The 14,950-nt window shown below is 43.8% G+C and overlaps 1 protein-coding gene across 1 annotated transcript in view; it reads right to left on the bottom strand.

Annotated features, from left to right (window-relative positions):
* The window catches only part of ryr2a (ryanodine receptor 2a (cardiac)), an 801,439-nt gene that overhangs the window by 188,575 nt on the left and 597,914 nt on the right, over positions 1–14,950 (bottom strand). The window contains exons 61-66 of the mRNA XM_063055593.1: positions 14,089–14,138; positions 11,299–11,359; positions 7,452–7,690; positions 6,020–6,101; positions 2,918–3,048; positions 239–559 (exon numbers count right to left, since the gene is read on the bottom strand). Of these exons, the coding sequence (XP_062911663.1) occupies positions 239–559; positions 2,918–3,048; positions 6,020–6,101; positions 7,452–7,690; positions 11,299–11,359; positions 14,089–14,138 (884 nt within the window). The remainder of the gene's footprint in view (positions 1–238; positions 560–2,917; positions 3,049–6,019; positions 6,102–7,451; positions 7,691–11,298; positions 11,360–14,088; positions 14,139–14,950) is intronic.

The following is a 14,950-nucleotide window of genomic DNA, read 5'->3' as shown; positions in this document are numbered from 1 at the left end:
TGGTCCTAGACTCTCCCACTATTGGAAACATCCTCTCCATGTCCGCTCTATCTAGGCCTTTCTACTGCCCTTACTCACGCTGGAATATATGTGAACCAAACCTACTAATGCTATTGATTCTTAAGTTGCCTCTTTAGTTTAAGGACAATTGAACATGGATAAAAATGTAGATTTTGCCAGAAAATCAATAAAAACATGCTAAGCCTTCATAAAGAGCACCAATCAGAAACACTGGTACCTGCTAGTCTTTTCATCCATGCTCCTTCGTCGATGCCCAAGTTGTTCGAAATAATCTTCAGAATGTTGCCCAAGAGGGTATTCATGTGCTCGGAGGTGAGGGCAGTGCAACACAGCTCTGCTTTCTCGGGGTTGTTCTCTGGCCCATGTTCCCACCAGTGGGACATGTAGCTGCACAGCGTGGGCAAAATGACCTCCATCACATGGGGCATCTGTGTGTAACGTATACCAGATTCCGCCAGCTCCATTATCTCCTCCAGCAGACATTCCAGGGAAGGCATATTGGGATACATATCTTCTACTTTGGCTGGCAAATTCAGTGCTAAAGCATACAAAAAAAAATCAATTTTAATTTCTTGATAAGTGATAGCTAAACTTATGTGCTTGTCTTTAAACTAACTATTTAAAACTAACTTGTTGGCAAGCTTTTAGCATATTCAGTCTTTTTATATTTTTAAATCTCCCATTTCCTTCTGAAGTATATTCCAATGATAATAACATATTTTTGATCATCTCTATTACAGTTACATGTTGATTCAGACCACTCGCCACACAAGGGGGTAGTAGAGAAGAGATTAATGTAAGAACAGAAATAACTGTCAGGGACAAATGAAGCAAAATATACAATTGACGCCGTGGGTTCAGAAGGAATAACAAACCCACATGATTTATCTCAGCTTAACAGGAGGAAAATATGCCACAATAACTTTGGCATCATCATTATCTGCCATGTCGTATGGCGCAGACAATCATGGTCTCATGACTATGATTGTTCTTGGCAAATCTTTCTGCAGAAGTGGTTTGCCATTTCTTTCTTCTGGACAGTGTCCTTTCAAGACGAGTGACCCCAGCCGTTAGCAATACTCTTCAGAAACTGTCTGCCTGGTGTCAGTGGTCAAATAACCAGGATTTGTGATATGCACCGGCTACTCATACAACCATCCACCACCTGCTCCCATGGCTTTACAGGACCGTGACTGCGGGGGGCTAAGCAGGTGCGACACCCTGCCCGAGGGTGACCTGCAGGCGAGTGGGGGAAAGGAGCATGTTACACCTCCTTTGGTGGAGAAGTATCTCCACCCCATCACCCATGATACTGGCCTGTAATATTTATTGAATAATAGTATATTAGCCTGCAACATAAACTAAGCACACATATCCAAAATTATAAACAAAACATCATAGATGCTAGAGATCTGAAACAAAACCAGAAAAACTCAACTTAGGTAGTAACTAAGGAAAGAAAAATAGTTACTGTTTCGGATCATGGGAGCAGGGGGTGAGAGTGATGCAACTAAGGAATGTCTGTCATAGGATGAGTTGAGATGACTTAATGTGGACATTGAGCAACTGGGCCTGGGTAATGAGTTATTAATGGTTAGGCAGTGGGACTTGCCTCAGTGAGCTAGACTTCAGTGTGCAGGATTAGAAGAAAAAGAAACAAAAATAGAGAAAATGTTGGAAAATAACACAGGTCAGGCAAAGTCCATGGAAAGAGAAATAATTAATGCTTCAGACATGAGACTCTTCATCATATCTGGGAGAGTGAGAGAATTAAGGCAGTCTGGATAGCAGCAAAGTCGGGTGAAACCAAGGGGATTTCTTTCAAAGAGTGAACTCATGTAGCAGTGAAAGGCTGAGGAGGTACTGGGGTTGGTTAATTTGATCCTGCTGTAGTCCTGGCGTACTAGGATGGTGGGAAGGGAAGAGGTGACAGAACTAATTTTGCAAATGCTGCAGTTGTGGGTAAAGTGTATATGGCAGGAAAGGATAGGTAGGGATGTAATGGCAATTCATAAGGGTAGCAGAGATAAATAGGTTCTTGATGATGCCAGGGCATCAAAGGGTATGGGGTGAAGGCAGGGGAATGGGGATGACTGGAAGAATTGGATCAGCCCATGACTGAATGGCGGTGCAGACTCAATGGGCCAAATGGCCTACTTCTGCCCTTATATTTTATGCTCTTATGGTACATACGTGGTAGGTGAGGACCAGCAGAACTCTGTTCTTGTTCTGTCCTGGGGCGGAGGGGGTATGGAAGGAAGAACAGCTGAGAGCAGAGATGCAGGAAATAGATGAGATGTGAGCTTTGGCTCTGTCCACTACGAGAGAAAGGAAGCTATGTTTAAGGAAGAACAGATGTTTAACGGAATTGGTAATAAGAGAAAATATTTTTAAAGCAGTGTTCCAGGAATATCCTGGCAAGTGGAAGGCGATTGGATGGAAAACAGCAGGATAGAAACATGGAAGTGATTGTTAAAGATGGAGCTGCTGCCTCTTCTAATTTCCTTCAAGTAAAAGAACCAAACACAAAGGTTACCCTTGATGCCACTGCTCATATTTATCAGAGATTGCATCAGCAGAGTTATTGGGTTTACTGATAACTTTCCATTCCCATGAAATAACAAACCAGAACATCAAGTATTGTATCTCGCAACTCTTTTAAAAATCACACAGCATCAGATGAAAAAATGTACAAGAGCAAGTCACGGGCTGCATACAAAGTTAATCTACTCTATCCGGTATGAAGAAGAAAATGTTGGAAATGCTCAGTGGGTCAGGCAGCATCTGTGAAGAAAGAAGCAGAGTAAACCTTTCATCAACACTGATCAGCTGAACATCTTCAGCATTTTCAGTTCTTAGGCAGAATCCGCAGTACTTTGCAGTTATGTTAATGTACCTGCGAGATCTTTTGGTGTTTTGGTGTTGTAGCTTGAGAATGGATTGTGCTTATTCAAGTCAGTTTCCAGAAAGGCGACAGGAAATGCCCCAGCAAATGCTGCCAGACATTCTCCGAGGGCTGGACGCTGCCTGTGGATAGGAATGGAATTCTATTAGTGATTAACTTCAAAGATGTCCTTAAGGATACACTATCCTTAGTTTGGAAACCCGACACCAAAGGATGTTCAATGAACCCTGAATGCATGGAATTCCCTCTTTAAAGTTCTTCCCTCATTGAGATCATTCCAAACATATTATGTTTTCAACCCAGGGCACCTATCACAAGATGCGTCCTTTAGTTGCAAATATTCTCTAATAATGTGCCTTTCCCGTGGGATAAGTCGAACTTTTACATTGATTATCACACTACAATAGGTAAAAAATTGCAAAATTACATTCACATTGCACCTTATCCTGTTGTATTCATTTACCTGAGATTTGGGTGTCACTGTCAAAGCCCACCATTAATTACCTTTGAAATGGTGGTAGTGAGACATTTCCTGGAAACCCAACAGTCAGGCCAGGAAAGTACTCCTTTTTCTTTTCAAGTCTATTTATTAGTTTTTCAAAATTATAAACTCAATAACAAAGTTGGTACAAAGAGATTGGAAAAATGTTCATCAGCATATATAAAATAAATTTTAAGTAACATAGAAATAAAAGACTTCCAAACTCATAATGAGATTAAAGTACTCCAAGTACCCCTATAGCGCTATTGGAGGGGAGGTGGGAGTGGATTCTGGGATCTAGACATGGCTATAATGAAGGAACAGTTCAAGAAGGTGAATGATTTAGAAGGAAGACTGCAGAGTGTGCTGGTCCCATGCACCTGCACCCTTTGACGTTTAGTGTTAGAGGTCAAGAATTTACAGCTCAAAAGTTCAAAGTGAATCTATTATCAAAGTACATATATGTCACCATGTACTATCCTGAAATTGATTTTCTTGCAGGCATTCATAGAACAAAGAAATACAATAGAATCAATGAAAACTACACACAAAAACTGACAAACAACCAATGTGCAAAAGAAATACGAAAAACAAAACAAATAACAAATAAGTAGTGCTAGGAACATGTGTTGTAGAGTTCTTGAAAGTGAGTCCACAGGTTGTGGAATCAGTTCAGTGTTGAGTTGTTTACGGTGGTTCAGGAGCCTGCTATTTGAAGGGGGATACCTGTTCCTGAACTGGGGGGTGTGGGTACTAAGACTCTTGTATCTCCTTCCCAATGGCAGCAGCGAGGAGAGAGCATGGCCTGAATAGTGGGGGCCCTTGAGAATTTCGAAGATGCCATTGAAACAAACCATTTGAATAACTGCAGTACATTTCATATTTGGTAAATATTGTGTCCTGGAAGGATCTTGAGCCATCTGGGAGCTGTATTCATGCAGCCAAAAGGAGAGTACTCCATCACATTCCTGACTTTTGCTTTGTAGGTGAATTGAAGACTTTGGAGCTTCAGGAGGTGAGGCACTTGCTGTAGGATACCCAGTCTCTGACCAGCTCTGTTGCCATGGTATTTATGTGCATAGTCCTGTGAATGTTCAATCAATGTCACTTTCCAGGAAGTTGGTGAGGAACTTGGCAATGGTGTGCCAAGAATCTCAAGGGAAAGTAGTTATATTCTCTCTTATGGGATATCGTCATTGCCTTGTATTTCTGTGGCATGAAAGTTACCTGTCACATAATGTGGATGCACATGTAGCCATGTAAATCACAAAAACTTACAAGTTTTCTTTCATGTAGCCACGTGTTGTATCATTTGCTGAAGAGCTAGGAATGGAACAGAAATTGTGCAGTCATCTGTGAAATATCTCCACTTCAGACTCCCTAATGGAGGGAAGGCATTGATAAAGTAGATGAAGATATTTGGGCCTAGAATCTTCCCCCTAAGGAACTCCTGCAGCAATGTGCTGAACTAGACTAGTTTTCCAATGACCACAACCAGCCGCCCTTGTGCAGGTATAAATCCAGTCCTAGAATGTCTTCCCTTCGATGGTCATGGATTTCTGTTTTACCAGAGTATCTTAATTCCACATTCCAGCAAATGGAATTCCACCAAAAGCAGAAAATGGTAGAAATACACAGCAGGTCAGGCAGTGCACACTGAGAGAGAAGCTGAGTTAACAGTTCAGGCTGATGAACTTTTATTACATTTGGAGGGATGAATCAACTTGAGTGAAGACTTGCTTCTGTAATGCACAGGTAACTCATAGGAAAGACAAGAATGATTATTCACTCTGTTCAACAGGCAGACCAAAAGTGCAAATGTTTCAGCCTTGTCTAAGGTTCTGCTATCATTGAGGTTGGAGATGTTCATAGTACCTATTACCCTAATTGTCTTCCTACCTTTTTAATTGTCCACCATGAGTAGATGTGATAGAAATTCAAGCCAGAAGGTTGTTCTGATCCATTAGTTTTCAGATCACTTTGTGCTGGTCCACCCCACATCTTCTCTGAAGATTTTTAAAACTGGTAAATTCTCGCAGGCATAAAGTAAGTGTGTGTGTGTGTGTGTGTGTGTGTGTGTGTGTGTGTGTGTGTGCGCGCGCGCACCTGTCTGACATCAACATGCTTAAAACTGAAGTAAATAACCAAAATACAAATATTGTTATGAAGTAAAAAAGATTACTGAAAACAATAAAATACTTTAAAAACATTTTAAAAATTGGAAGAACTCAGCAGAACAAGCAATTTGTTTTTTTGCTTTGCTCCAGATTTCAGCATCTGCAGATATTATTTCAAATCTGGGGCCTTGGAAATTCCATTGAAATACATTCTTAGATCTATCACCAGGTCAAATATGTGCAGTTCAATAAATGAATAAACTATCAGTAATTCCAGAACTTCATATTTGACAGTACATGTCAGAATGTTTTAAATACTCGCTACCGGTGTAGTATTGGGAATGGTTTTGCCAACAAAATCCAGCACAATATCTCAATATTGATGAAGTTCCTCTGGAAACTTCATTATGATCTCCACACTGCAATAACATCTATGTGTTTGTAATATGGATATATGTGGTCTATGTTTAATACTTCCATTTGCCATGTCCTTACCTTTCAACATATATGCTTTTTCCTGTACCCAGTGCATATAAACTGTTTAATATTCGGTAACCAGAAACTTGGACGTCATCCACTGCAAGAGAAAAGAACCAGCAGTTGATAATAGTTTATTGCAAGTTTAGCACCTTCCACCCACCCTTTTAAAGATACAGGTTTATGCTTGTTCCTGGGGTTGAGAAAGCTTACAAAGTCACTGCAGCTTTTAATCACGGGCAGTATTTATGGTTCCACTCTGTTACAGAGCTCCTCAGAGAAATTTAAAGTTGTACCACTTTATGTCAGCAGTTGAGATTGTTCTGAGTAATCAAATAAAGTTTCAAGAACAGGTGCTTAGTGGGTTCTGGTCACGTTCATGAGCCTTGAGTTTTCTATTCCTTTGACACATTGGCACTCCATAAGCCAAAATATTGTGTACAGGCATTGTTAAATATACATTCAACAAGATGTTGGTGAAGCCTAATTTGGCATATTGCATGCAGTTTGGGTCACCTATATCAATAGGTTTGAAATTGTACAGAGAAAATACACAAGGATGTTGCCAGGACTGGAGGACATGAGTTATAGGGAAAGATCGTATAGGTTAGGACTTTTTTCGCTGAAGTATAGGAGAATGAGGGTAGATTGGATAGAGGTATTCAAAATTATGAGGGCATAGGTAGGGTAAATGCATACAGGCTTTTTCCTTTTCCTGCTGAGGTTGGATGAGACGAGAACTGGAGGTCATGTATTAAGGCTGAAAGGTGAAATATTTAAGAGGAACTTGAGAAGGTTGCTAAAAAAGGACCTCAAGGGTAATAATCTCTGGATTGCCGCCTGTGTCACGCACCAGTGAGGGTAAGAATAGGAAGATATGGCAGACAAATTTGTGACTGAAGAGTTGGTGTGGTGTTTCAAATTTGCGGATCATTGGGACCTCTTCGGGGGAAAGTATGACCTGTACGAGAAAGGATGGGTTGGACCGGAACTCCAGAGGGACGAAAATCCTTGTGGGCAGGTTTGCTGGAGCTGTTGGGGAGGGTTTAAAGTAGGTTGTCAGGGAATCAGAGTGCAGGTCAGATGATGGAGCAGTTGTGGTAAAGGAAGATGCAATGTGCAGAGAGACTGTGAGGAAGGATAGACAGTGGTAGGGCATAAATGCAGTCAGTTGGATGGGTTGAAATACATTGTCTTTAATTAAAGAAGCATTAAAATTAAGTGTGATGATGTTAGCGCATGGATCAGTACAGGGAATTACGATGTTGTGGCCATTACAGAGACCTGGCTGTTATAAGGGCAGGAAAAGCTGCTGGATGTACCGGGGTTTAGTCAGTGTGCCACTCAAAAGAACATCCACCCAGAGGAAAGGAATGAAACATTTTATGTTAAGATATATTACAGAAAATATCACGGTTGTTCATAAATAACATTAAAAAGAGAACCCTACGGATGAGATCTTCGCCGAACTGGTGTTGCCCGATGTGCTCAAACAGCGATGACAGGACAGGCAGCAGTGCCACTGTGGTATAATTGATGATCTGGGTCACTCCTTTCGGCTGCGTCCTTGTGTGAGTGAACTGACCCAGTTTGAGATTTTCTATGGTTTTCTCCAGATCTTCTGCTGCACTTTCGAAAAATGCCCGCAGAGCCAACTTGACAGACTCCAGGCCAGTTTTCATCAACGTCCTGTGTGAATTGAAACACCTATTTAGACCTGAGGAAGAGGCAGTCAAGGCCTCCTGAGTTTTGAAGTCGTAAAGAGCTCCTCTTCTTTAACAAAAATAAACCTTCATTGTAGTGTTGTGACATCACAACATTTTAGCTTCTTCCCCTCTGCTAACAGATTTCTGAATGATCCGTTCATAAGTCACCTCCCTGAACACCACCCAATCCATGAACATCACCCCTCTCCTTTGCGCTATTATCTATTTCTTGGTTGTTTACATATTTTATGTTAAATTTTAGTAGTTTTTTTTAATATCTTGCAATGTGCAGCTGCCATAATACAACAAATTTCACAATACACACCACTGACAATAAACCTGATTGAAAACCCCAGCTTAAAAAAGACACTATGCCTGAAAATCATCATTTAACACTGCCGTGTGATTGGGAAGATCAAGGATAAGACTGGTGTGAAACCCTATATTCATTTGTGCCTCCAGTCTCTGGCTTGTCGCATGATCGTGCATTGTGTGGGGAAAATAGTATATGCTATTTCCTCCATGAACTCTGCCACTTTGGGGGTTTGCTTACTTACTGCCCGTTATGCCACTGGCATTTAGGGCAGCAATAAAAGTCCTCTGTCTCTGTCTGTCCATGCCATGGCACACAGATATAGAATGAGTCTTTATTACTGTTTCTGTAACAATTTTGTTTTATCAGTCAAGGTTGTTCACTCTAAGCTGAACCGCTGAACCCGGAGGACCAGTGGACCTCTTAGTCTGAACTCTACCCTTTGACCTGTTTGACAAGGGTGATCCTACCAAGATCCAAAGCATTAAGCCCAAACTCCAGTCAACATAGCTCTCTGTGCATTGAGAAGTTTGTGGTCCTCTTGGAGGATTGTGGGGCTAGCATAGGACATTAGTTAAGTGCCGATCTAAGGAAGGAAGAAGCATGGTGGTGGTAGTGGAGAGGGAGAGGGAGGGGGTGAGAGAGAGGGTGTGAGATGGGGAAGACAGGGGGAAGAGAGAGGGGGAAGAGAGAGGGAAAGAGAGGGGAAAAGAGAGGGGGAAAAGAGAGGGGGAAGAGAGGGGGAGAGAGGGGGAAGAGAGGGGGAAGAGAGGGGGAAAGAGAGGGGGAAGAGGGGGGAAGAGGGGGAAGAGGGGGAAAGAGGGGAGAAGAGGGGGGGGGGGAGGGGGGGAAAGGGGGGGGGGGGAGGGGGGAAAGGGGGGGAGGGGGGGGGGGGGGGAAGAGGGGAAGAGGGGGGGGAAGGGGGAAGGGGGAAGGGGGGAGGGGGAAGGGGAAAGGGGGAAGGGGGAAGGGGGAAAGGGGAAAGGGGGAAAGGGGGGAGGGGAGAGAGAGGGGGAGAGAGGGGGAGAGAGGGGGAGAGAGGGGGAGAGAGGGGGAGAGAGGGGGAGAGAGGGGGAGAGAGGGGGAGAGAGGGGGAGAGAGGGGGAGGGGGGAGAGGGGAAAGAGAGGGGGGAGAGAGAGGGGGAAGAGAGAGGGGGAAGAGAGAGGGGGAAGAGAGAGGGGGAAGAGAGAGGGGGAAGAGAGAGGGGGAAGAGAGGGGGAAGAGAGAGAGGGAAAACAGAACGGGAAGAGAGGGGGGAGAGGGGGGAAGAGAGAGGGAAAAGAGAGGGGAAAAGAGAGGGGGAAGAGAGAGGGGAAGAGAGAGGGGAAGAGAGAGGGGGAAGAGAGAGGGGGAAGAGAGAGGAGAAAGGGGGAAAAGAAGGGGGAAGAGGGGGAAGAGGGGGAGAGTGGGGGAAGGGGAGAGAAGAGGGGGAAAGAGAGGGGGAAGAGGGGGGAAGAGGGGGAAGAGGGGGGAAGAGAGGGGAAGAGAGGGGAAGAGAGGGGGGAAGAGAGGGGGGAAAGAGAGGGGGGAAAGAGAGGGGGGAAAGAGAGGGGGAAAGAGAGGGGGGAAAGAGAGGGGGGAAAGAGAGGGGGGAAAGAGAGGGGGGAAAGAGAGGGGGGAAAGGGAGGGGGGAAAGGGAGGGGGGAAAGGGAGGGGGGAAAGAGAGGGGGGAAAGAGAGGGGGGAAAGAGAGGGGGGAAAGAGAGGGGGAAAGGGAGGGGGAAAAGAGAGGGGGAAAGAGAGGGGGAAAGAGGGGAGGGGAGGGGGAGGGATAAAGGGACCTGGGGATAGTCAGAGGGAGGGGTATAGGGGGGGTGAGGAGGGGAAGAGGGGTTGGGAGTGGAGTGAGAGGGGTGAGAGGGGGAGAGAGGTGAGGGGTGAGGGGGAGTGAGAGGGGAGAGAGAGGGGAGAGAGGGGGAGAGAGCGAGAGAGAGCAAGAGAGAGCAAGAGAGAGCAAGAGATTGTTGAGCAGAGGGTAAGTGAGTGTTAGGAATATCAGATCTGAAGTCCAAATTGATACAAATTGTGGCAACAGGACAAGGGATTATAGCAGGGGAAGGTACATCAGGCAGCATCTGCAGAGGGGAATGGAAAATCAATATCATAGCCTCTTCATTTGGACTAAAAGAGGACAAGGGAGATAACCAGTATAAATAAGTGAGGGGTAGATGGTGGATATGGGGCATGTGACGGCAGGTGAGGATGGGCGATTGGCAGATGGAGTTGGGTAGGGGAGGGAAAGGTGGGAATAATGACAGAGGCTGGTGGAGGCAACAAAGGGCTGAATTGTTAGGAACGCAGTGGGTCAGACATGCGACTGGAAAACTAGGGTGTGAGGGGAGAGGGGTCTCAGGCACAACATGAAGTCCGAATTCTGGTGGTGAAGAACAGGAAAAGAATAGATGCATGGGATCAGTTGGAGACATGAATGTGGACTCAGACAACATCAGCAGCAAAGATATGGGTAAGGAAGTCAGAATGAACAGCAAGAAGCCCTACCCAACAGGAGATCTATGCCCTAATCTTAAAAGCAACAGAGCAGGTAAGACTGGCTCCAATAACTTAAACAGAGCACGGCTCAAATCTCCAATTAAATTGACTTTTGTGTGAGGCTGAGAGGCCCATGTCATCAGGGCAAACTGGAACAAATTTTTGATTCAGTTTCTGTGCACTAAGTAGACAAATACCGTGTCCTGCTTTGGCAGAGGAGTGGATTTCCTAAGGTAGGTGAATTCAAGGAGGAGGGCTGGGCATGAGGCTGGCAACCCCATCCTGTAAAAGCCCAGTGCTACAGAAACGCCAACCGAAGCTCCAAAGGCCTCATCCCTGCGAGAGGAAGAAGTAAAGGACATGGCTCAGAAACATCACAAAGGATGTTGTGTCAATCCATGACAGTCACCCGTGGAACGATGGGGGTTACTCCGACAGCGAGGGCAAGGAATTGGTACCTGACCTGCCCCATGCACCAGTGCAAACTGGATGGCACCAACTCCACCTGGGGTCACCTGACAACCACTGCAAGGTGAGTGGCGGGTGAATGGCCAGGAATCAATCAGCTCAATAGAAAAATATTAAGTTTACCCTGAGATTCCAGCCAAAGCTTCTTCCTCTGTCTGTTAAAAGTCACAGGGATCCTGTTTAACTCACCGTGGACCAGTTGGGATTAAAGGGCTTAGAACCCTATCATAGACACTTGGATATCCACAGGCCAGCTGAACCCATTTCTCTGGAATCATTGTTCCAAGTTTATCTAAAAATCACTAAACTGTGTATTTTACCTGGCATCCAAAGTTTGACCCAGTATGTGAAGACAGTTTACAATTGAGGTGGCATCACTCCCTGCGTGAAAGAATAAGATCGCTTTAAATTTCCTGGGCAAAATGGATCCTATTTCGAAAGATAGTCCAAAACCTCTCATAGCACAAGGTGCACAACAACAAATCATATTAACTGTGCAATAAAACAGAGGCTAAGTATCAAATAAATACCACAACTAGTAATTGTATATCTTTTGAATTTCACTCGATAAAACCAGCATGACTTATGTTTAGATACATTATGGGGGATTAAGCCACATGCAGTTTGGATCAAATATTCTGGAAATTACGTCACAGGAAGGGACCATGCTATGCAGACGTGCAGCAGTTAAATCCAACCTCCCAGCCCTTGGTCCATAGCCCAACAGATTTCAGCTCGTTAAATACTCACTCAGGTATCTTCTAAATGAGATGAGGGCTTCTGGCATCACCACTAATTCAGGCAGTGAGTCCCAGATCCCAGTTTAATCTTTTTTCATGTTCCTTCAAATCTTTCAATCAATTACCCTCAATCAGTGCCCCCAATGGTTTGTTTTCTCTTCTGATTTTCTGTTTACTCTGTCTGCTTCTCGTAACTACACAAGGGGTGATTGATTAGTTCGTGGCCCAAGGTAGAAGGAGTCAATTTTAGAAAGCCCAGCATATTTATTTTTCAACATAGTCCCCTCCTACATTTACACACTTAGTCCAGCGGTCGTGGAGCATACAGATCTGGGACCTCCAGAAATTGTCCACAGCAGGGGTGATTGATGAGTTCATGGCCTAAGGTAGAAGGAGATGAGTTATACAGCTCTCGTTACATGCACGTGCAGTTCAACTCTTTGAGTGACTACGCAGAAAGTTTGAAGTTAATAACTCATCAGTTAATAACTCATCAGGGGTGATTGATAAGTTTGTGGCCTAAGGAAGAAGGAGTTGAATTATTAACTTCAAACTTTCTGCATCATCACTCAGAGTTTGACCTGCATATGCATCCTTCATTGTTTAGTGACGTAAATCTCACATGAATCTCCTCTCAGTGCCCTTTGTTGCAAAGAGCATGACCGAAACCTAACAGTCTCGCCTTACAACTAAAATTCGCCGGCCCTGGCAACATCTTTGGCAAATCTCAGCACCTTCCCTGCTGCCATCATATCCTCAGTGTAATGTACTTCCCAGAACTACACACAGTTCTAAAGCTGACCCACAGTGGGTTCATGGGCTAGTTTGCTACAGAGCATCCCCCTGAGCTTCTCATCTCCTTTCAGCTCAATGGTAACCAAAGCTCAGAAGCAGTGCAAACACGCACTCATGGCTCTTTGTATCAAATGCAGATGGAATTCTAGACCATAGGTTCTACCAACCAGTGCACGTACACAGATATTTTCAGAGGTACACCAGTTTTTCAGGGTTCATGTTGCTACAAAGAACACAGAACAACACAGGCCCTCATTTCACAATGATGTGATGACATTATTTATTTATTTATTCATTTAGAGATACAGCACAGAACAGGCCCTTAACCTACTCCAGGATCAATCTAATGCCTCCCTTCCACATAGTCCTCCATCCATGTGCCTAACTAAGAGTCTCTTAAATCTCCCTGGAGTATCTGCCTCTACCATGTCTCCTGGCAGGGCATTCCATGCACTTTTCACTTTGCGTTAAACTAAACTATCTCTGGCATCCCCCTTATACTTTCTTCCAATCATCATAAAATTATGCCCTCTCATTTCAGCCATTTGCACTCTGCAAAATGACACTGGCTGTCCACTCTAAATATGTTTCTTATCATCTATACGTTTCTTATACGGCACTAACTTCCACTGTAGTCCTGTGTCTGTATCTTTAACAAGTCTCCTTGATAAACCAGCACATTATGGATAATTATGTTTGAGTGAAAGTTTGGAACTTTGGAAAAGTTTCAGTGTAACTTTGGAACCCTGGATACCTGGCCTAAGTAAAAACTGGGGTTATGGCCAGAGGTAGAACAAACCCTGTGCAAATCCAAGGCAACATGATACTATGTTCAGCTCTAACAGCAGGAGATACCCACACAATTACTGAAACCCTTCTCTTGAGCATACCTGATGTGTCGTGTGCTTACAGATCACCGAGAATCATGTAAATTCCCCAGGCTTCTCAGAACTGATTTTCAACGATCGTTTTCATCAGATAGGCTACTGATCACCATTTTAAACACACTTCCGAATACTGACTGCCTGTTACAGAATGACCATTCGAATGGCCTCTGTGTAGAGCAGGGGTTCCCAATTTGGGGTCCATGGGCCCCTGGCTTAATGGTATTGGTCCATGGCATGAAAAAAGTTAGGAACCCCTGTTATAGAGGTCACAAGGGGAATAGGGCTGTCATGCATAGTCTTAAATAGTTGTTTTTGACCTAAAAAAAACTGACTCAATTAATGTAAATACTTGGAAGTCTGAAATAGAAAATGGCAGTCACAGACAATACCTGCTACTAATAAGCCAGATAAAATATTACTCTTTTTCTGTGAACAGCTTAGGCTACCGAAAGAAGGCTAAGTTTCAAGAAACCAGCACAAACAACTATCAGTAGCGAGACAGTGGGTGAAGCAAAGGGCAAAGCACTACAGGAGGCGACAGTGTTGCTGGTGGACCAGGATGCAAAGGGGAGGATCCTAGTACTTCTGAGAGCCAAAGCTGTTACATGCGAAGCTCTCCATGCAAAAGGTGAAAACACATGGTGAGAAGACAATATGGTGCCATGCTTCATTCATGCCTTTTGCTTACCAAACAGTGATATCCTGTTTCTGACAAGCACTCCAAGTTTGCAGAAGAGGCTGAAGTAGAGAGAGGGAAAGAAAGAAGAGAAGGGAAAGAGAAACAGAAGAAGGAAACAGCTGAAATAAAAGCCTACTAAGTATAGAGATAATCATGAAGAAAGCAACTCTAAATGAACAGCGAGGAACCTTTACAGAACTTTAGAGAAATGCTGCTATCTGGATTATGAGTCTGTAACACAAGAACACAAAAGATATGCAAATCACAAGTAAAGCCAAAAGCAAAGCTTTCATTGAAATGATACAAGCAGATTCTGTGTTAGTAAATAAAAGCTCATTAAAGAAAAGGTATTATTTTGCCTTGATTCATTCAAATTTCACACCACATATGCTAATTTTAATCTGTTACATTAATGACAGCTTTTTCCTTATTTTTTTCCCAACTCACACTTAATTATCTAATTTCCCAGCACTCTAAATTCACCAGTGTTAACCATCATTACACACTGTTTACTGGCTCAGAGCTTGGAAATGTCACCTGTCCCGAGCTCAGTACCCAATGTCCTAAACAAACAGCTATCAGAAGAAAAGATGGCTAGGGTAGGACTTTTCCATTCCTGGCCATCCTGGGAGAATGCCTTGGCCTTTGCTCTGTACACCTTCTCCATTATCTGCCAATGACAAAACTTCAGATACAATGTGAACTCAACTTGAATCCCTCTAGATTAAACTTTGATTTGCTTCTGTGGTGGTTCCTCAAGACTTAGGAAACCTCCCTTCCATTACAAGTCCATGAATTCAGAATTAACTAATCGTCCTCTACCTGATCTGTATATTCCACCACTAGAGATCGATTGGATTAGGTACTGGGT

Source organism: Mobula hypostoma, chromosome 8, assembly GCF_963921235.1.
Source record: "Mobula hypostoma chromosome 8, sMobHyp1.1, whole genome shotgun sequence".
In the NCBI taxonomy this organism is placed as follows: domain Eukaryota; kingdom Metazoa; phylum Chordata; class Chondrichthyes; order Myliobatiformes; family Myliobatidae; genus Mobula; species Mobula hypostoma.
The sequence above is the reverse complement of the archived record's forward strand: the minus strand, read 5'-3'. Positions and strand labels throughout refer to the sequence as shown.